This window comes from Dinoponera quadriceps, unplaced genomic scaffold, assembly GCF_001313825.1.
Source record: "Dinoponera quadriceps isolate SergipeBrazil2010 unplaced genomic scaffold, ASM131382v1 scaffold1565, whole genome shotgun sequence".
NCBI classification, from domain to species: Eukaryota; Metazoa; Arthropoda; class Insecta; order Hymenoptera; family Formicidae; genus Dinoponera; species Dinoponera quadriceps.
Window position 1 is genome coordinate 2200018 of NW_014556124.1, and position 20603 is coordinate 2220620.

Below are 20603 nucleotides of genomic sequence, written 5' to 3' on the forward strand. Positions count from 1 at the left end.
ACCGAAGGGTAACACAGCTTTTCCTACGAAGATACGGTAAGCGCCGAATTTATCGACCGTCAATTGTGTATCCACTCGCAAACGACGTATGAGCGCAGTCTGGACGCTAGATGTCGCGAGCGCGGTGGTCGACTGAACACTATCGCCGCGTCGCCATCTTGGTTTAGCCCAAGAGCGAATGACGTCAGATAATGGTGTGCAGTCGTGCGACGCGCGGACACAAAGACGGGCAGACGGCCGAAGGCAACAGTGGACGGAACGTCGTTGGCTCGAGTGCACGCGAGCCTGAGAAAGAGTGGGGGCGAACGAGGGGAGCCGAGTGGTAGTTTAGAGTGTATTAACACATTGCGGACGGATGACGAGATATCTCGTCTTTCCTATTTCGTCGTTAGGGGCCGGTGACGAGATATCTCGTCTTTCATATTGCGTCGTTAGAGGCCGTTGGCGAAATATCGCACAGTTGCTACGTGATAGTCAAGGGCAGTTTTTGGTAATTTGTATTGCGAATTAATTATTTGAAACCCTGAAATATGGATAGCGACAAAACGATTAACAATATTACAGAAATATTTGCGGACAGTTTATCGGATATATCAAGTGATGACGAAAATATGAATATTTGTGAGGACGATGATGACTTTCAAGATACTACTGAAGTTATGATTCCTGTAAAAAAACGGGAAAGGGTTTTAAGGAAAATGGATAGTGACAGAGACAGTGAGAATAATTGCAATTCTGATGGCGATGAAAGTGCAGACAGTGAGATTGTTATACGGGCCAGAAGGAAGGTGTTAATTTCAAGCGATTCTGAGTCCGAGATAAATGATCATTTAAGAAATAGCTTATCTGATAGAGTTATACCGGTAAATTTGGATAGTAATAATTGGTCAACCGAGGATTTTCAACCGAGCTTGGAAGACTTCGAAGGTGATTGGGGCATTGCAGTTCCGCCACCAAAGCCAGATAGTATCCCGGAGGTAGTAAAATTAATACTGGGTGATGATTTATTTGAAATGTTTAGCTATCAGTCGTCCGTATATTATAGTCAAACATCAAAAAAACAACGTAAACTTATCAAATCTTTGAAATGGTCTCCTGTCAGTCCAACAGAATTTAAAACATTTTTAGCTCTTATAATTTTAATGGGACGTACACAAAAGGGGAATTGGAAAGAATATTGGTCAACAGATCCACTTTTAACAGTTCCGGTTTTTCCACAAACAATGAGTCGAAATAGATTTGAACAGATATGGAAATTTTGGCACTTTAATGATAATAGTAAGATGGACCAGTCTTCAAGTAGACTTTTTAAAATTCAACCAGTACTTGAATACCTGGTGCAGAAATTCAATACAGTGTACAAACCCAAGCAACAGTTGTCGTTAGACGAGGGCGTCATTCCATGGAGAGGGCGTTTCGTTTTTCGGACATATAATCGTGGAAAAATTGTCAAATATGGTTTACTTGTGAGAATTCTATCTGAAAGTGATACGGGATATATTTGTAATTTTGAAATTTATACTGCTGAGAAAAAAAAACTGAACGAAACTATTTTATCTGTACTTGATCCATATCTTGATTTGTGGCACCACGTGTATCAGGATAATTATTATAATAGTACCTCCATTGCGAAAACATTGCTGGAACATAAAACCAGAATGTGTGGAACAATTCGACAAAACAGAGGCTTACCACAATGTCTAAAAGATGAGGCATGTGGTCTAAAAAAAGGTGAAATAGCTTTCCGAAGAAATGGTGACATTCTACTTTTAATTTGGAAGGACAAAAGAGAAGTGAGAATGGTATCAACCATTCATGACAGTTCATATTGCAGAACAGGGAAGAAATCTAGGAATACTGGAGAAGAAATAAAGAAGCCGGTATGTGTCCACCAATACAACATGAATATGAAGGGCGTCGACCTCGCTGACCAATATCTTTCCTATAATAGTATTCTCAGAAAAACAGTAAAGTGGACAAAAAAGGTAGTACTTTATTTGATTAACTGTGGTCTTTTTAATTCATTTCGAATTTACCAAACGCTGAATCCTCAAAGTAATATAAGATACAAAGATTTTCTTCTCGAGGTGGCAAGAAATTGGCTTAGTACTGAAAAAACAACAGAGTCGACAGATTTAGAAAGAGGTGTACCAGGCCCTTCAAATATTGCTAAAAGAACTCCACGTAAAGATCATCCGCAAAAGTTGTCAGATAGTATACAACAACACATCCCAGTGCAACTTCCGCCTTCAAAAAACAAGAAATTTCCGACAAAACGTTGCAAAGTGTGCAAAATCAACGGAAAAAGAAGTGAAACTCGCTACGTTTGCAAGCTTTGTAGTGTTCCACTTCACTTAGTTACATGTTTTACTAAATATCATACTTTGAAAAATTTTTAGTTTGTACAAATTTTTACTTAATGAAAATATTTAAAAATCATTCATTTTTTAAGTTGTTGAAAATGAATATTTCACGTGACAATGATTTTTAACTACCAACAAATCATCACTAATTAAAAAATATTTGACGCAAAAACATACCCGGCCACTGGGTACGGTTAGCAATAAAATGTCTGGTCCGCAATGTGTTAAAGTAATGACAGAGAAAGAGTGAAGGAGGGAAAGAAAGGGCAAGAGGCATGCGCGATCCGTGGTAGTGGTGCACAGTGCGCGCGCGGTGCAGTCTCGTCGACGGCGCGAGAGAGAAAGAGAGACGGGATAGGGAACACGTCGTGGCGTGTGGGCTCGGCTCGGCTCAGCTCGGCTTGTCTCGACTCGGCTCGCGATTCCTTCCCGCATCCGTTATGACGGTACAGTGATCCAGCGCTAGGCGCTGCGCGTCCGGGCATCGTCTCCCTTCTCGGCCAGGAGAGAGAGGGAGGAAGAGAGAGAGGGAGAACACGACGACGCGCTATCTCGCGCAACTCGGCGCACCCTTCTCGCGTTCGCGTGGAAAAAGCCCGTAGAGGTGACGATGGAGGCGCGACGCAGCTCGCGAGTCTGACCGCTAGACGGCCGCGCTTCTCCGGCATACTCTCGAGGATCTCCCTCGGCTCGGCGCTGGACGACTCTCTCAATAGGTGTGTTCGCGCGCGGCCATGTGCCGCGCCGTCACCGCGCCCGCTCCGCGTGTGTCTCCTCCCTGCGGATCGTCGTCGCGCGTCGCATCGCCGCGGTCGCTCAAGTGTTTTGTCGTGTAGTAGTAGTCGGCGAACGCGTAGTCGATCGGTCGGTCGGTTTCGCGGCTCAGTGGATGCCTCGCCGGCGCGTCTCGTAGTCGACGTCCGCGTCGTCGTCGGTGTGTTGGTGCGTGCGACGAGTGAACAACGAGAAGGAGCCGCGCGACTTTTTTCCCTTTTCTCCGCCCTTGTATTTTTGTCCGGCTCGTAGCTAGCGAGTCGTAGAAGATAGCGCGAGGGAAGGAGGAGGATAGAGAGCGAACGAACGGCCGAGCGAGAGAGAGAAAGAGAGGGAGAGAGAGAGAGCGACAGGGAAGAGGAGGTGGCAGTCGAGGGAAAAGAGAGCAAGAGCGAGCGAACGAGCGAGGGTCGCTAGTCGGCGGACTCGGTCGTCGGAGTTCGGTGTCGGTACTCCGCGAGCTTTCCAGCGGACGCGAGAGAGAGAGAGAGGAGCGAGCGAGACTGCCGGAGAGAGAAAGAGAGAGTGACAGAAAGAGAGACAACGCGAGAGGGAGCGCGAGTGGCGTATCAAGATGGCGCATAATTTGGCACCGAGCGTCAACTGCTCGCTCGACGACATTGACCTGAACGCTCTGAAGGTATGTAAATACACTCGAATTACACGCATCTGCGAACACGCCTCGCGAGCGGAAGCGATCGCGCGCGTGCAGCGCGTCGGCGCAGCGCTGCGCGGCGCCGCCGNCGGCTTTCGCCTGGACCCGCCTGGACCCGCCTGCGTCGTGCCTGTCACGCGCGTCTTATACGTGGTGATTAACCTCGCGAAAACCGACGACGATGGTGATAACGGCGGGGGAAAATGGAAGGAAGCGCTTTCCTTCACGTTTCTTCCTTCTTCCATCTCTTTTCTTTTTCTATCTCTCTCTATCATCTTTTCGCGTTATTACGTCGCGCGATCGCGACACGTTCGTACACGCGACGTACACAAAAAAAAATGGGTCCGGTGCCCGGTCACGCTCGAACGCGCGTCGATTTCCACGCGGTATTCGTGCGACGTGTCCCGCCCGTTTTGTGCGTTCGTCGGCGCACGGACACCGTTGTATTTTGCCAAAGAATGACGAGAATCGGCGAGTCTCGTGTGTTACGAGGTCGCTCTGTGAATGCGAGGCGCATCGGAGCCATTCATGCGCTATTCGCAGCATTCATACGGAGCTCCATTCGATACTGTTCAGCGCTCTCCACGCGTTTTTCCAGTTGGATCGAATCGGGTACGCAGGGTCTGAACCCTACCGACCTATCTGCACTCACTGACAAATTCAGAGGTTTCCAGGTTCAGATTCCAGGTTGAAGAATAAAGCGACAAAGTCGTCTGGGTAAACATATATCGGCAAAAGCTTGGTTTCTGAGACACAACCTTCGGAAGATTGCAATAATGATGAGAGAAAATGTATCGCGATAAGCGGATTAAAAATGTCGCATATAACGGTCTTTTTTACGTGTTTTCGAAGATAATACCTATCAATTTTGATATTTCTGAATATCAGTCGAAGAATCGTCAAGAAAATAATAATAAAAAAAAAACGCGCGTTTCTACTCCACAGATGCCACAATTGTGCATTGATAAGGGAGGCATTTTGAATGATTTTTATAACTGTGTGTGTGTGTGTATGTCTAGTTACTTGCAGGAGACGATTTAACGAGTGAAATATGTTTTTCAAAGTTAAGATTGCGGCAGCTGTGTATCTCAGAAACTGAGCGTCCGAGGGCATATGTGTTTACCAAGACCTTTTCGCTTGTTTTTTTTTTTCACGTAGAATCTATACCGTGAGTTTGACCGAGTCGGTGGAGTTCAGATATACCCTGTATGTTTGGGACTCGGCGAAACGGAACGCGAGAGGCATAGTTACGGGGTACGGCGTAAAAAAAAAAAAATAGAGAGTCCAGCTGAAAAAGAGCATAAACGCACGACGAGCGTTGTTGACAGTTTTCAATGAGGTATCAGCGGACTTCACGCGTGACGAGGTCACTTTGAATATTTCCTTAGTCATAGTCGGACGTAGAATCATCCGTTCGTGTCTCTCCTCTCGCCGTCTTTATCGTCGTGCGTGGATGTGTGAATAACATGGAGTGGCTCGGAACTATCTGCTTTATTTTTCGACACCGATTATTGCAGCTTCACGAAGAGCACGGAATAGTCCAGCCGCGCGCTATTATTCGCTGTCGGCATTGAAAATCTATAATACACGTAAGACGTGAATTACAAATTTGCAGTATTTACGGTGAATGCACGAAGATAACCTTTCGGTTAAACGAAACAATCGAAGCTTGAATTATCGAAGGAGAAAAGGGGGAAAGATGGGGTAATCGGCCATATTGAAGGTAGCTAACTTCGGTTCGCACGTGAACAATGAACGTACGTAAACGAACGTGGTGGTTCTCTCCCGAGATTTGTTCGATTTAGCGACATTTCCCCGGATTATCACGCTCCATCTTGTTACAGATTTTTATGTCTCTGACTCCAATTTCACACACGTTAGTTCGGTGTAGTATAAAATGGCCGACTGCCAGATTTCGAAGCCGGGTTGTAGCGTTTCGAATTTGTCGCCGAGATTTTAGCCATTTTATACCTTGCTTCGCTTGTGATCTCTGTTTACGAGAAAGATCTCGGAGTGATTGTGTTTACTCGACGGAGAAAGTGAATTAAATCGCGTCGACGCGCGCGGGTCGTTGCGAGGTAAGCAGCGCGATCTCCCACATCGTCGTGACCGAAATGAAGAAAGGAAAAACTGCGGCGAACCGATTTACGTAATTACTATAAAATCACGTGTGATCGCCAAGTTTCGGAAAAATCGTTTTCCCCCATTTTTCCTCGGATATCTTTATAGTTTCTTATAGTTTTTACGAAAAAAAGTAAACGTGGCAAGTTTTAATCTAGCGCAACGAGATGAGTTTTTCAAAATGAATTTTTCCCTTCTTCTTCTCTTTTTAAGACCGAAGCCGAAGAAATCCGTGGAAAATTGGAAAAAGCGAGTTTCCCGATACTTCAAAACTATACGTAACACGCGCATGACACAACGTACAGTTTCGACACGTTTTACCGCAAATCTCAAGTGTTTTGCACGAATGTTTCCCACACGGAAAAAGAATCAGTAAAATCAATGATAGATATTCTCATGCACAAGCAAAAATATTGTAACCTTCTCAGAAGATCTTTAGTCTTGATTTGATTGAACTTGTATCGATCATATTCCTCGCTTACTTAATTCAAGGCCAAAAATCTTCCAAGAATATAATATTCTTGCTTATATGCGAAAATATCTATCGTTGATTCAAGACTACTTTCTTTTTTTTTACCTCGTACTTGTTTGTCACGACATCGTTTGTCGTGATGATATACTCTCACGTAGCACGTTACTCTAACCGCTTCGTGTTGCTTTCAGGAACCGGCTGGAATCTTCGAGCTGATAGAAGTGGTCGGCAATGGAACATACGGCCAAGTTTACAAGGCGAGTATCCTAAGAATTCCTCCATTCTCGCTCGCCGCTGCGTCTTCTCGCGCAATTATTATCCGTCGCGACGCCGCGCGGGAATAACTTCGCCCGGGTGTCTGGTATTCGCCGGTTATGCTCTCCTTCGTGCGCGCGCGTGTGCCTGTGTGTGTGTGTGTCCCCGTGGCACGCGTTTCGTCAATTATCGATTTCGCTGTATAGCGTGACGACCTTTTCCGTGGTATTTTAAATTAACGCGTAGGCGTCGGGACGCGTCCCGGTGCAAATAACGCTGCGTCGGTGACAAAAAGAAAGAGAAGAAAAAAAAAACAAAAATGAAAAAGCGGGGGAGAAAGAAAGTTGCTGACAATATCCGTTGACCGTATCTCTCTCGGCGAGGCGGTGAAGTAAAAAATACCGCCTCTCCCCGCGACAGATTTCCACGTGTATATACCGAGAACGTTATTTCAATTAAACGAGCGTACGTCGCAGGACAACGGAGCGTGACAAAAAGATCGCGTTTAACGAGTCGGGCGTCAGGATGACGGAGTGGAAAGCGACGAGCGGGACGGGACGTTACGCGGCGGCGGACTTGATCTCCGCGAAACGGTGCTGCGTGTCGCATGATTTCCACGTAACATCGGCGTATTGTCATTTATTATCTGCCGTGCGACATCATCGGGCCTCGGAACCGCGTCCTTTTCGACGTATCATTCTCGGATAAGCGTCTTTCCAGTATTCACGGTATCACCGGGACGATATCGGGAGGATGACTAACGCATCACTATTACAAACACGTGACTGTTACCGTGCTCGTTCTCCAGAAAATACCGCGCGGATAACGCGTTCGATTTTCGTATACGCGTGCGTGCGTGCGTGAGTGAGTTATCGCACACTTCCCGCCGGTAATCTGTAATTCTTATCCGCCCAGTACCTATAAGATTACACTCGCACCGCGTGTGTATGTTTCCGTTTGGGTTTGCGCACGTTATCGCGGGATCCCGTATTCGTTCCGTCTTCTCCTCCCCCCTCTCCCCCCTCCCCACACACAGAAATCTAAACCCCGTGGCTCGCGCACCGCGTTACGCACGTGGGAAACTTTCGCGTTTAAGGTGATACGACGCCGTAGCGTTGCATTCTCGCGCACGACACACACATACACGTTCTCCCGTTCCTTCACTTACCTGCTCACTCCGCCGTAGGTGGTGCGCTGCGTTAACGCGCCCGGATAAAAAACGTTTTCTTGCCGAGGGCGGGAAGAGAAAGAAAAAAAGGAGGATAATGATTTCTCTCCTTTGTATCTCGACGCTGAACCGGCGGCCGTCGCGCGAAATTGAACGGGCGTCGCGAGTCGAGAAGCGGCGAGAGTGACTCACATAACAGGAATGCTGCGGGGAAATAAAAAGGGAGGAGAAGAAAAAAAAGAAAAGATCGCCTTTCTTGCCGTTTGATCGCGCGACTCGCGTTTCTGCGTCCGTTCGCCGAACGCGTCGCGCTGTGCGTATCGAAGTATCGATCGATGATGACACGCACAGCCCCGCGTTCTTTCGTAACGAGCCACGCTCCTGATCACGCTCGTCGTTTCGTCAGTGTCGTCGTGTATCCTTTTCGGGGTGCGAATCCGGCTCGAATTGTACGCTCGCCCGGGGACCAAAAATGAAAGCGGCAGGTACTCTTCGGGGAATTGTCGTACGCACCGTCGTTCGCGCGACGGTAAAACGCAAAATCGGCCGACGAAACGTGTGCACGACGGTAGTCGATTCGCGTGTGTGTGGGAGTAGTAGACAGGCGGCGGGGACCGCTTCCTCACCTGCAGCGGCGGCGCGAAGGAGACGGTGATTCACCTTGAAAAAATGTTCCTTGACGAGGTCGTCCTTGGAGGAATATCCCGGTGTGAAAACGCGGTGGTAGTGGTGGTGGTTGCGCGCCGGGAGGTCGAGACTCCCGACCGGAAGGACGCACGGGGATCGCGTCATTAGCGTGCCTAGGATCGTCGTGCGTTTATTAGAACGGAATCAGGATAATCGGGGAAGAGTAGAATGGAACGAGGAGCGTCCCGGTATCGCGAGAATCCATTCTAGAACGCCGACCTTTGTCTCCGACGCGTGCTTTTGAGTAATCGACAGGAAAATACGCGCGATACCAAACGCCCCTGTGTCCGGTTAATTTCTCACGCGATTTAAGGTTCTCGACCGTTACGACTGTCTTTGCTTAATGACGTCAGAGGCGAGAAAACGCATGTCAAGAATTCTTACGTCATACGTTCAAATAAAAAGATATATCCACAAAGTGATATTTACGGTCGATTCAGCATATTTGCAAGATTATCCGAATACTTTTTTTTCCCTCGAACAATCAATAAATAGTGGCAAAATTAAGGGGATGTTCTTATTTGGGATATTTAATTTAATTTAGATTGTTAAGGATTTCTTGATAATGTCTGGAATCGTGTCAACCATGCAAGCAAAATTTCATTTCAGCACTGCACAAAATTATTTATAACTTTATTGATAAGATTGAAGATAATACAAATACTCTTACTGTATATATAGTTGAAACAAAAATAAAGTTTCATACCAAGAAACAAAAATAAATATTCATACCAAGCTTCAGAATTGTATGACTTATAATTTTACAAAAATATTTCTAAAAATCACAAAACGACGTTTGAAATAGTAAGAAAGTAAATCGTAAGAAATGAGAAGACCCCCATTAATTTGACATAGAACCTTCCTTTCTTTTCTCGTGATTTTTTCAATGTTAATTTTACAATTTATTGATTGTTCGAGTAAAAATAAAAGCGTTCGGGTAATTTTACAACAGTACTGAATCGATCACAAATGTCATTTTGTGGATATATCCTTTTATTTGAACTTATAACGTACGAGAATTCCCGACGTTGCGTTTTCTCGCTTCCGACATTAAACAAGGACAGTCGTGGCGAATAGTTAGTAGTCTTGAGTGTTTCGGATAAATCGTAATTCTAAAACAATCGGAGAAAATCTAATTTGGGAGACGACTGGAAATATAGCTTGGGAATATCGTCGAAAATGTGAAATGAATTTCGCATGATTAGCGTTCTAGGATCATAAGCAGCTACACTCGCGTTGTTAATTATATAATTCTGGCAAACAGAGAAAAAGAGAGAGAGGGAGGGGGATTTTTACTGTATTAGCAGAGGAGAGAAAGAGAGAGAGAGAAAGAGGTGTTACCAGAGGCAGCGCATACTCGTGTTCCCTCTCCCGTGTGAACGACATTAAAATGAAAGTTGTTCTGACACAATTAATTCACGTGTGTCCGCGCCCAGGCCGATGCCGCCGCTACATTTAACACGCTCGTTCGCGCCTCATTCGTAACGATTGGCCCACTTTACGACGGATCGTAATGGGAAAAGTTCGCACGAAGCCATGAAGTTGCTCGGACGATTCGCGACTCGAGAAAAGGGACCGTCGCACCAGCGCGAATTTCCGTCGATCGTTTCCCCCGCCGTTGAAAAATAAAAGGAGAGGAAGAGAAGGAGATGCAGTTTCGGCGCCGCAATCTTCTCCACCTTCTCGTGGCGCGTGCTCTTTAAAACGCTTTACTTTTGTACTCTATGCGGAGATAGAGAGAGAGGACGAGAGGGAAGCGAGGAGGAAGAGGGCGATGACCCGTTGCCGATGACGGCACAGAATGAGCCGAACGGGCACGCGTGTGCGTGAAAACCCGCGTGCGACGGGAGTGCGCGCGCGCGCGCGCTATCTTCGCGAATCGCGTCCTCCTCCGCGCCTCTACCGGGATCGGATGATAAAATTCGATAAATTTAAAAGGAACTCGTTTCATCGAGAATTAATCTCTTACGTATCCCTCGTCGTCACATTTTCGAGAGATAGAGTCTCGCTGAATCATCCGACTGACGAGTTACGCTCCACGCGAAAGACGAAATATCGACGTCTCCACGTCGGAAATGATACGTCTCTTTTTTTTTCTCGTCGATAACGAGTCAACGCACTTGAGTCTTCCGACGAATTCTCTCCCCTTCTCCCCCTCTCCTTCTTTCTTGTCAAGTGTATTAACGAGATAGCAATTTGCAAATCGCAAGGCGATTCGTAATGTTCGGCGAACTGGATACCGGTAGACGTGTCGTTAACAATATATCACACGCGATCGTCGGACTCGATTGGACGATCGTGGCCACGTGGGCGACTCGCTCGGCCGCTTTTTATAATTCAAACGTCACTTCCGGGCAATCGATTCTGCCGCTTAGTCAACGCTACTACTCCGTGCACGCCGACCGGACGGATGCGCGACTTCGATTTTCTACACACTCGCGCATTTTATCTGCTCGCGCTGACGCACCGTTAACTGAAACGACTGCGACGACGATTTACTTACGACGCGTTTTCAACCCGTGCGACTCGAGCATTTTCTCGAGAGTGTCTCATTCATAATCATGCGCGCGAACCGGCGAACCAAAGCTGCCGCCGAGCGGAGACGATATTTGGAATCGTCGGCCACCTTTTTGCGGCGCGCGATTTTACTACTTCGCTCCTTTTACTACCTCGTAAATAATGTTCGACCGACCCGCCGTTGACCCGTTTTGCAGGAACAGTCGGACTACCGCTGTCTATTTAATCGCCGGTCAACAGCACTACCAGTTTTCTCTAGTAATTAAGTAGTTCTCTCTCTCTCTCTCTCTCTCTCTCTCTCTTTCTGTGTCTGTCTCTCTGTAATACTCTCTAGTAATTGCCCGAGTATCATTGCGCTAATGAAAATGGAAATTGCAATATCGCGAAAGTAGGAGGGTTAAGCTCGAGTTCAGCACACATTAAAAGGATTAGTTGCAATTTCTAGCGCTGCAGTTTACATTTTTCATCGTGGCGTATCTAGTTTTCCCGGTTGCACCGCCGCGCACGAAAGAAGGAAGCAATCTCTCTTTCTCTCTCTCTCTCTCTAATCTCTCCGATAATATATTATTATTTATGTCAAACACGAAACGCAGTACGTGCGGGCGATAAGTCGAATATGCATATGCACATGTTTTTTTCGCGTCGAGACTTTGCGTCTCGTTGCAACGATTTCTCCGCATACCACCACCGTCGCACTTGGCGGCGGCGTTGCGCGCGTTTGATCGTCCTGTGTCCTGCACCGGCGACTCTTGGCTTCCAGAGAGAACGAGCGACACTCGCACGCACGTAGGTGGAGGAGATGCAGAGGCGAGAGCAGAGAGCCTCTCTCTGTCTCTCTTTTTCTCTCTCTCTCTCTCTTGCTTTCTCGGGTTTTTACCGAGGAGCCGGCGAGAAACGACGGGGACCGATTCCCTTTGACAGAGAAAGAGGATAGACGCTGCTCTCTCTCTCTCTCTTTCGTGTGTGTCGCGTATATCGTCCGGCCATATGCGCGCGGCTTTGTACTAGTTGAAAAAGGCTGAATATATGAAGTGTGTGGTGCACACCGTGACGCTTTTTCCGCCACGGCGCGCCACCCCGTCTGGTCGCCTCCTCCTCCTCCTTGCTCCCGTCTGTCCCTTGACGGCCGGAGAAAATGAGACGTTTACACCGTAGGGGGTGGGAGGGGAAGAAATGTGTGTGCGAGCATTTTGTTCGCCCCCGTCGATCGCGACGTGTGCGTCATTTTCTTTTAATAATCTATTTAATATCCGACTGATAAGAAGGGGGAGAGGAGGAAGAGAAGGCGCGAGTACAGGTGGCCGAAAGGGCAAGCGATGATGATGACGCATGGTGGGTAGCCGGCGCTCAACCTTACGCGCGCGGTGTACGTATTGTAAAAGGATATTTCGAGGCGGTCAGCCTTGGGGAGAATAAGTTTAGAAATGTACGTGTACATATCACGTCGTTGATCTCGTACGCTTTAGGGATTCTCTCTCTCTCTCTCTCTCTCTCTCTCGTGTCGTCTCGCTAACGGACACGATAATAACGATCCGTTCTTTTCTGCTTCGCAGGGTCGGCACACCAAGACCGGTCAGCTGGCGGCCATCAAGGTCATGGACGTCACGGAGGCAAGTATTCGGTCTCACGATGGCTAAGCGCGCGACTCAATCGCTTCCTCGCTTGCTCGTGGATTCGATTACGAGCGACCAACACTCCGCGGCGGCGCTCGGTTTCGTTTCGCTGCATCTTCGAAGGTCGAAATTGCAGTTCGCGAACGTCGCCTCGTTTCGGAAGTGCGGTCAAAGAGAGTCTCATGTGCGCGGGAGACAAACGAAGTCGGGGGGCCTCGTCACCCGCCGTCGTTGTTTGGAATCGGCGACTCGACGGTGTAGAGCGAGTTTTACTGGCCGGCAGGGGAGATGAGACCACCCGTCCCGATTCCAGAAAATAAACGTAACGTCGACGGCGCGTCCCGACCGCAGATTGATAAGCTTTATCAGCGAAAGACGCGAAGGCTGCGCGATATATATGTATATAACGAAACGATTCTCGAATCATTAACGCGGTATCGTCGCGCCCGGCGACGGTGGAGGACAAAGAACGTTTCCACGAAGCCCCCGGTGCTGTCGGATGGCCGCGACAGCGCGTGAGTCGTCTAATGCAGCCGCGACAGCATTCTAGAATTCAGAATGCGCCGTGTCACCGGCGGCGGACCCGCCGCCGGAAAGGCGTACCGCTTTTGCAACGGGCCTCTCGAGCGCGCGCGCGGCGAGAGTGTGCGCGCGAAATTACATGAATAAATTATTAGCGCACGATGCGCAATAGCGCGTTTCCTTTGTCAGTCATCATTGTCGTTATATTAACTCGTGAAGAGCGGTCGTTATGTACCGTTACGATATGGAAAATTACCACGCCGATATCCATCTATCGGTGTGCCCGCGCGTTCCCAATAAACAGGTCCTCATCGCGTACTTATTTTTTATCTAGCGCAGTTTACGTTACTTTCGCACGCACGCGTACTCTACACACGCGCAAATTGTCTCTCTAAGGATGCATCGTCCGTAATTCGAAGTGATGAAGAAATGATGAGAAAAATTACAGATTGATCTATATTGCATTTAAAAGCGGCATGAAAAAAGTTTGACAATGATTCAGAGCTAAAGTAAGTTCCACTTAAAAGAAGATTGTACGATGAAATGAGTTCGATAAGAATTCGAAACTTGTACTGCGCGTATACGTTGAAATATTATCTAACTCACATTGCTCGTGCAATTAGAAAAAGATTGACTATTCCAGAGCTGAGATATTTCCCTGAGATAAGACGTTAAAACGCTCTAGATATTGTAAAGTCGGCTTTCAGACAATAAGATATCTAAAGAACGTCTTTGAAATGTCTTTTAGATATACATGTTCGGATTATAATTAAAGTTGATATTTCTTTTTATACGTGTTCCTTGAGAAAGATTAACATGTTATGAAAAAATTATTTCTTTTTCCTTATCAATACTATTCTTATTTATGCATCAGTTGATTATAGTCTTTAGTACCATAATAGTTTTTCATTAAAATTTTGTTTTTATAGTTGAGGAGATATCAAACATAGAAATTAAAAATAACATTAACATGTTATTTTTAATATAACATAATATAACATTAACGTATTATTTTTAATTTCTATTTTTGATATCTCCTCAACTATAAAAACAAAATTTTAGTGAAAAAACCATTATGGTACTAAAGATTATAATTAACTGATGCATAAATAAGAATAGTATTGATAAGGAAAAAGGAAAATTTTTTTCATATATGTAATATTGTGTATATATATATACACCTCAATTTTGATTCAAATTAACATTTATCATTATTCAGGCAATGAAATAAATGAGTTAGATATAAGAACGTAATTTTGCTTGATGAATATTAAAGTGGCCTCTTTGATGCGTCCGCTGAAAATAAAATACACTGATACGCGATACATCCTTAATTTCTCGTCGTTCATTCTGTTTTACTTTATTCCGCTCGAGATACCTTTAATTGGTAATTGGAGGTAAAGAAAAAGAAAGAGAGAGAGAGATCTCACGGTGCTAATATAATATCGCGTAGCCGCGTTCTTACAGGCCTTTTTTTGTAAGTCGATCTAAGCGTTGGAAGATACGTCGGAATGCAGCGATACGATTATGATCGCGTGTTCCCTCTATCTTCGTCGTCGCACATCTTTCTCTCTCTTTCTCTCTCTCCCCTCGCGAAAGCCCCTCTTCCGTTCCCTCTCGTGTAACGCGCGAGTAAAGCCTCGACTCTACTTACCTACTTAGCGAACGTTAGATTGCTCTTTTCACAACCTTCCACAACTAAACGGAATTTTCACATTCTGATATTTTTTTCCTCTCCACCTCGCGGAGAATGTGCGACCCGCGTTTGTTCTAACGGTTGTATTCACGGAGCTTATCATCCCGTAGTTACGATATCAGCTCTCGGTCTCAGATACGATTGTTCGATAACAATCTCTACTTGCTCGTGATTTCACGAGTTAAGCCAATTTCTAATCAGATGGAGATATATATATATATATATATATATCTGTACGAAGCTCAAAGTAAACGTAAGATTACGCGGAAAGAATATGTAGGCTGTTTGCTCGACACGCGGGAAACGCAATAAGGGAATCAGGGGGAGCCTCGTCAGAAAGAAATTTATCTCAACAGGCTCTGTTTATTGTTGCAGGACGAGGAGGAAGAGATAAAGTTGGAAATAAACGTACTCAAGCGGGTGAGTGTGTGTGTGTGTGTATGCGTGTACATATAAATAGATACCGCGCGCTGAATCGTCATTCGGCGGCTTGAATTAATGCAAATGAGCCTTCTCGTGCCCTGTTGCAGTACTCGAATCATAGAAATATAGCTACGTATTACGGTGCCTTCGTGAAGAAGTCATCACCCGGCAAAGACGATCAATTATGGCTGGTTATGGAGTACTGCGGAGCTGGCTCCGTTACGGACCTCGTCAAGTCCACCAAGGGCCAGAGCTTGAAAGAGGAGTGGATAGCCTATATCTCGCGAGAAATACTGAGGGGGCTTAGTTATCTTCATAGCAATAAAGTTATCCACAGGGACATTAAGGGACAGAACGTCCTGCTGACTGACAACGCGGAAGTCAAACTCGGTAAGACGACCAGCTTTCGGAATAATCGATCGCGTATCCTGCCTTTTTTCCCCTTTTTTTTTGGAAATTTTACTTCCTCTCGCATAAATTAACCTTGCCGCGTCTCCTCCAGTCGATTTCGGCGTCAGCGCACAATTGGATAGAACGATAGGTAGAAGAAACACGTTCATCGGCACACCGTACTGGATGGCTCCGGAAGTTATCGCTTGCGACGAGAATCCAGACGCTACTTACGACAATAGGAGCGACCTCTGGTCGCTCGGGATTACCGCTTTGGAAATGGCTGAATCACAACCTCCGCTCTGCGATCTTCATCCCATGAGAGTGAGTGGGTTTTTTTTTTCAGTAATTTCAATAATTACAGAGTCTCTACCGAGCGCGCGCGGTGTAGTAGCGATCCCCGCGCGATACGTGAAATTACATACCGCCGCACATATACCACCGTCTCTCTCATTATCGGAACAGGCTTTGTTCCTGATCCCGCGTAACCCACCGCCGAGACTCAAGTCGAAAAAGTGGGCGAAAAAGTTTCACGGATTCATCGAGACGGTGCTGGTGAAGGATTACCATCAGAGGCCGTACACGGAACAGCTCCTCAAACATCCGTTCATACGGGACCAGCCTACGGAGAGGCAAGTTAGAATACAGCTCAAGGACCACATCGATCGCTGCAAAAAGCGCAAACAGGAGAAAGGTGAGGAGAGAACACGGTGACGGGAAGAGAGTGAGAGTTGATTTCGGGACGTTCGGCGTCGTGCTAACACTTTTAAATCGTCTTTTCTCGTCCGCAGAAAGGGACGACTACCGATACAGCGGTAGTGAAAACGAAGAGGACGAGCCGGCGTTGGCGGGCGAGCCGTCGTCCATCGTTCAGGCGCCCGGCGGTGATACGTTGCGCCGCAACTTCCAGCAGATTCAGGAGGGCAGGACTCTGACGCAGGACGTGCCTCCTCAGGCGCCCGCTGCTAAAGAGAAGCCGGGCAACAGGTCTCAGAGAGAGGTGCCGGAACCCGGGCCACCTGCCAGGCCGGCTATACCGCACAGACTCATAGGTAAGCTCGATACTTCTTTCTCAAACGCGAGAGCGCGGAGACTCGCGTCATGCTGATATCGATAACTACGACCACCAGTGGTGCCAGATCCTCAACCACCGTCTCGTCCGTTACCCCCGACACCCCGAGACGATCCCCGGCAACCGCACAAAGTATCCACGCCGCCTTCCAATCATCAGACACCTGCCGGAGGAGGAGGGGGAGGAGGAGGGGGAGGTAGCGGAGGATCCGGTGGACAACCGGCACCTCAGAGGAATAGTCACGTCTTCAAGCCTATGGTAAGCCTTCGTTGAATAAACAAAACGCTTCTTCCCCGTGACCTCTGACCCTTTCCGATCATCCGGGAACCGGCGTCCCTCTTTTTTTTCCCCCGCTCCGACTTACACTTTGCGAATAAGAGTTATATATATATAAATAGTCGGATAAAAGGATATAGATGACCAGACATGTAGAAAGGCATACGCTGTCCGTTCCCTTCTCTTTTTGTTTGCAGTTTTGCCTTAAATTTGTATTTACCGGTCCGAGTATATATATTCTCTTCATATATGACGCATAGTTTTCACTCTGTATGTCCCTCTTTCTATATATATATATATATTGCGATATACTATATATATGTGTATATATATATATATTTATCGTATCTCCATCTCTTGCACGCGTTCTATTTCGCTATTGCGTCATTGGCGTGCACGCTGATGCGTTCTCTATTACACACACACACACACACACGCACACACACACACACACACACACACACACACACACACACACACACACACACACACACACACACACACACACACACACACACACACACACACACACACACACACACACACACACACACACACACACACACACACACACACACACACACACACACACACACACACACACACACACACACACACACACACACACACACACACACACACACACACACACACACACACACACACACACACACACACACACACACACACACACACACACACACACACACACACACACACACACACACACACACACACACACACACACACACACACACACACACACACACACACACACACACACACACACACACACACACACACACACACACACACACACACACACACACACACACACACACACACACACACACACACACACACACACACACACACACACACACACACACACACACACACACACACACACACACACACACACACACACACACACACACACACACACACACACACACACACACACACACACACACACACACACACACACACACACACACACACACACACACACACACACACACACACACACACACACACACACACACACACGTACACAAGAGCTCCTGGCACTCGAACTTGGAATGTATTTGGTTTTTATTTCTTTTCTATGTTCACACGTACCGTAGCTGCCACCGAGAAGGCCCGAGGTAAGATGAGACACGCACACTTTATCCTTTTTCTCGTTACATGTGTATCGACATCTCGCTTATCCGCAGACGCGACTCGCGGATGATGATGTAATAATGACGATCAGCGCGCGGAAGCGCGTTAATTCGACGTTGGCGTACGTGGAATACTCGATTCTGTCCTTCTGGCGAGGTTGCGCGCTGATCGATTATTATTGAACTCATCCGTTTCATAAAATAACAAGTCACATGCCCTTTTAATATACTTCCGCTTGTGAGCACTGTGCACTCTGTCCTTCATTAGGCTTCACTCTGATCGCCTAAGTGGATTTTCTTTATCAGTAGAACGGTATATATATGTTTAGATCCACATACACAACACGTTTGTTGGTGTTTCGAGAAATAACATTGTTGATCTCCATCGTTCTCGTCGCGTCGTTGAAACAGAGAGAGAGAGAGAGAAAGAGAAAGAAAGAAAGAAAGAAAGAAAGAACTAATGTCAATGTAACTTTGTCTACAGTTAAAATATACGATGTCGATCGTTTAAAGTTCGTGACATGCAGAGAATAGACGAACAGATTCGATGCAATATAGTTCGGTGCAAGCAAGAAAACCGTTTTTGTCGCGAGAGTAATAACGTGATAAAGTTGTTTCTTTACGTTAGTCAATCGTAATGCAGATAAATAATATATTTGGTACGAGGTGCAAATCGAGATCGTCAATTCGACGCGTTGTGCTTGGCTTGGGACTCTTTCTACTCATTCCAGCGCTGCGATCCGGTTACTTGAGTCACCTTTTCTCACTTTTTCTTGACAATTTTTCTTCCAAAAATTCACTATCGTTCAAAATGGGTCACTATAGTCGCTTTTTTCCTGAGCTGTTGTTAAATTTATAAAATATAAATGTTCTATACATACACATTTTTGCCGTTTCTTTTAATAAAATTGCTTCGAAAGCGTACTTCATTGTATTGTTCACATCTTTGGTCTTTTTTTTATGAATTTTCAAACTGTATTGTGAAAATAACTCACTGTATGTTAAGTTATCCAAAGATAAATTGGAAATGTGAGAATAAGTGTTACTTTTTTGCCTGAATGATCTTATTCTCAGAATTTAACAAAACTTATCGCTTTTGGTCACTATTTTGATATCTGAGAAGTCACTTTTTATCACCTTTTCTGCCAAGAAGCGGTCAATTGTTTCACTTTTTCGCTCCGGTGAACTGGATGGCAACGCTGTAATTCTCAGCAATTCTATTGCTTCATTCTGAACTCTTGCAATCAGCAATTCGCGAGATATCTGTATATATATATAACGTGTTCATTAAACGTGTTGCGTCTGGATTGGTCGTCACCGTATTATTAACATTTTCTGAGTTTCGTCCGAGCGTCATTCGGCAGTCTCAGCTTCAAACCGCCAGTACTTTACGTTCTCTCTTTGACATCTTCCTCGCCTATCCGCCTTGTTTGGCTGCGTCCGATGGTGGCTTCTCTAGCAAAAGATTCTCGAAGGTGTCTCGGAACAGTGACTAACGGGGTTGTGCGTGTGTGCGTGTGGGTGGTAGGACTTGGACATGCTGGCTGCTCAACTCAACGAGCTTGGTGTGTCACAGGGCCCCGAGGCCCCGCCGAGGCCAAACAGGCAGCATAAGGGCCCTGCAGCCTCGTCTACTTCGAATTCGGTGCAGCCCGCAGGTGGTAACGATCAGAACAACAAACAGATGCCGCAATCCTCCAGTATTCTCGATCAAGTAAGCTATCGGAGCCGCGCAGCGCCGCTGTTGATCATTCGCAGCGGCGAAAATAAGCGATATATCTCGCCTCCCGTGTCTCTGCATCTCCGTCTACTATTTCCCCCTCGTTGTTCTCTATTTATCCCTTTCGTTCTTCTTCGTCTCTCGTTATTCACGTGAACGATACCGTAACGTCGCCTTGCGTCTATAATTCGAGGTAAAGAATATACGATACGAGAACTAATGTTACTGCGAGAGAGAGAGAGAGAGAGAGAGAGACGAGAATATAATATGCTAAAGGTGATACGTCACGTTATGTCGTTCTAGGCCCTATCGATCGATAGTGACAGCGACGACGATCTGGAGGATGCTGGAGGTAACAATCTGAGAAACGACGGTACCCTGTTGGCAAGCGACCCACCGAAGCCGCTGTAAGTATACATAGTTTATGTGCAATTCGCTTTGTGAAGTGACATATTTCAATAACCGGGTTACTGCAAGTCTCATTTCGGGAATCACAGGGGCGCTCGCTGTATTAACGTTCCATTGTCGTCCCATTCGTTGCCCTGTAAGAATATAAGCATACAATAAATGAATAAAACGCACAAGGCGGTTCGTTTTTGGGGAAAATCCACTTAAGTGTGAGCTTTTAACGACGGCACACAAGCCGCCATGACGTAGACAACAGTAACTAACCGTTAGGAACCGGTTTGAGCCGTTCAAACTTAATAACCGCAAAG

General features: G+C 46.3%; 2 protein-coding genes across 20 annotated transcripts in view; both read left to right on the plus strand.

Annotated features, from left to right (window-relative positions):
* The first annotated feature begins 218 nt into the window (after positions 1 to 218).
* Positions 219 to 20603, plus strand: part of LOC106746747 (serine/threonine-protein kinase mig-15) — a 40755-nt gene continuing 20370 nt past the window's right edge. For 6 of the 18 annotated variants that reach the window (XM_014623696.1, XM_014623703.1, XM_014623707.1 and 3 more), the window contains exons 1-13: positions 219 to 490; positions 2594 to 3777; positions 6577 to 6642; positions 12566 to 12622; positions 15219 to 15263; positions 15374 to 15656; positions 15769 to 15980; positions 16122 to 16350; positions 16448 to 16708; positions 16787 to 16986; positions 18132 to 18152; positions 19696 to 19881; positions 20191 to 20294. In XM_014623696.1, the coding sequence (XP_014479182.1) occupies positions 3712 to 3777; positions 6577 to 6642; positions 12566 to 12622; positions 15219 to 15263; positions 15374 to 15656; positions 15769 to 15980; positions 16122 to 16350; positions 16448 to 16708; positions 16787 to 16986; positions 18132 to 18152; positions 19696 to 19881; positions 20191 to 20294 (1730 nt within the window). In that variant the 5' untranslated portion in view covers positions 219 to 490; positions 2594 to 3711. Of the gene's footprint in view, positions 491 to 910; positions 978 to 1856; positions 1881 to 2593; positions 3778 to 6576; positions 6643 to 12565; positions 12623 to 15218; positions 15264 to 15373; positions 15657 to 15768; positions 15981 to 16121; positions 16351 to 16447; positions 16709 to 16786; positions 16987 to 18131; positions 18153 to 19695; positions 19882 to 20190; positions 20295 to 20603 lie in introns of those variants that run through there. The other 12 variants (XM_014623711.1, XM_014623712.1, XM_014623714.1 and 9 more) reach the window with 9 other exon arrangements.
* On the plus strand, positions 484 to 2445 carry LOC106746748 (piggyBac transposable element-derived protein 4-like). 2 transcript variants are annotated; one of them, XM_014623716.1, is made up of 2 exons: positions 484 to 1985; positions 2088 to 2445. In XM_014623716.1, exons 1-2 carry the CDS (start codon positions 531 to 533, stop codon positions 2397 to 2399), a joined length of 1767 nt encoding a protein of 588 aa, XP_014479202.1. In that variant the 5' UTR covers positions 484 to 530; the 3' UTR covers positions 2400 to 2445. The 2 variants fall into 2 exon arrangements, with proteins under 2 accessions (XP_014479202.1, XP_014479203.1); XM_014623717.1 differs by lacking the exon at positions 2088 to 2445 and having other exon boundaries at positions 484 to 1731; positions 1835 to 1887.

Coding starts and splice junctions, on each gene's coding strand:
- LOC106746748 (XM_014623716.1), top strand. CDS start 531: ATGGATAGCGACAAAACGATTAACAATATTACAGAAATATTTGCGGAC. Junction 1,986..2,087: donor CAGTAAAGTGGACAAAAAAG/GTAGTACTTTAT, acceptor TTTCTTCTCGAG/GTGGCAAGAAATTGGCTTAG.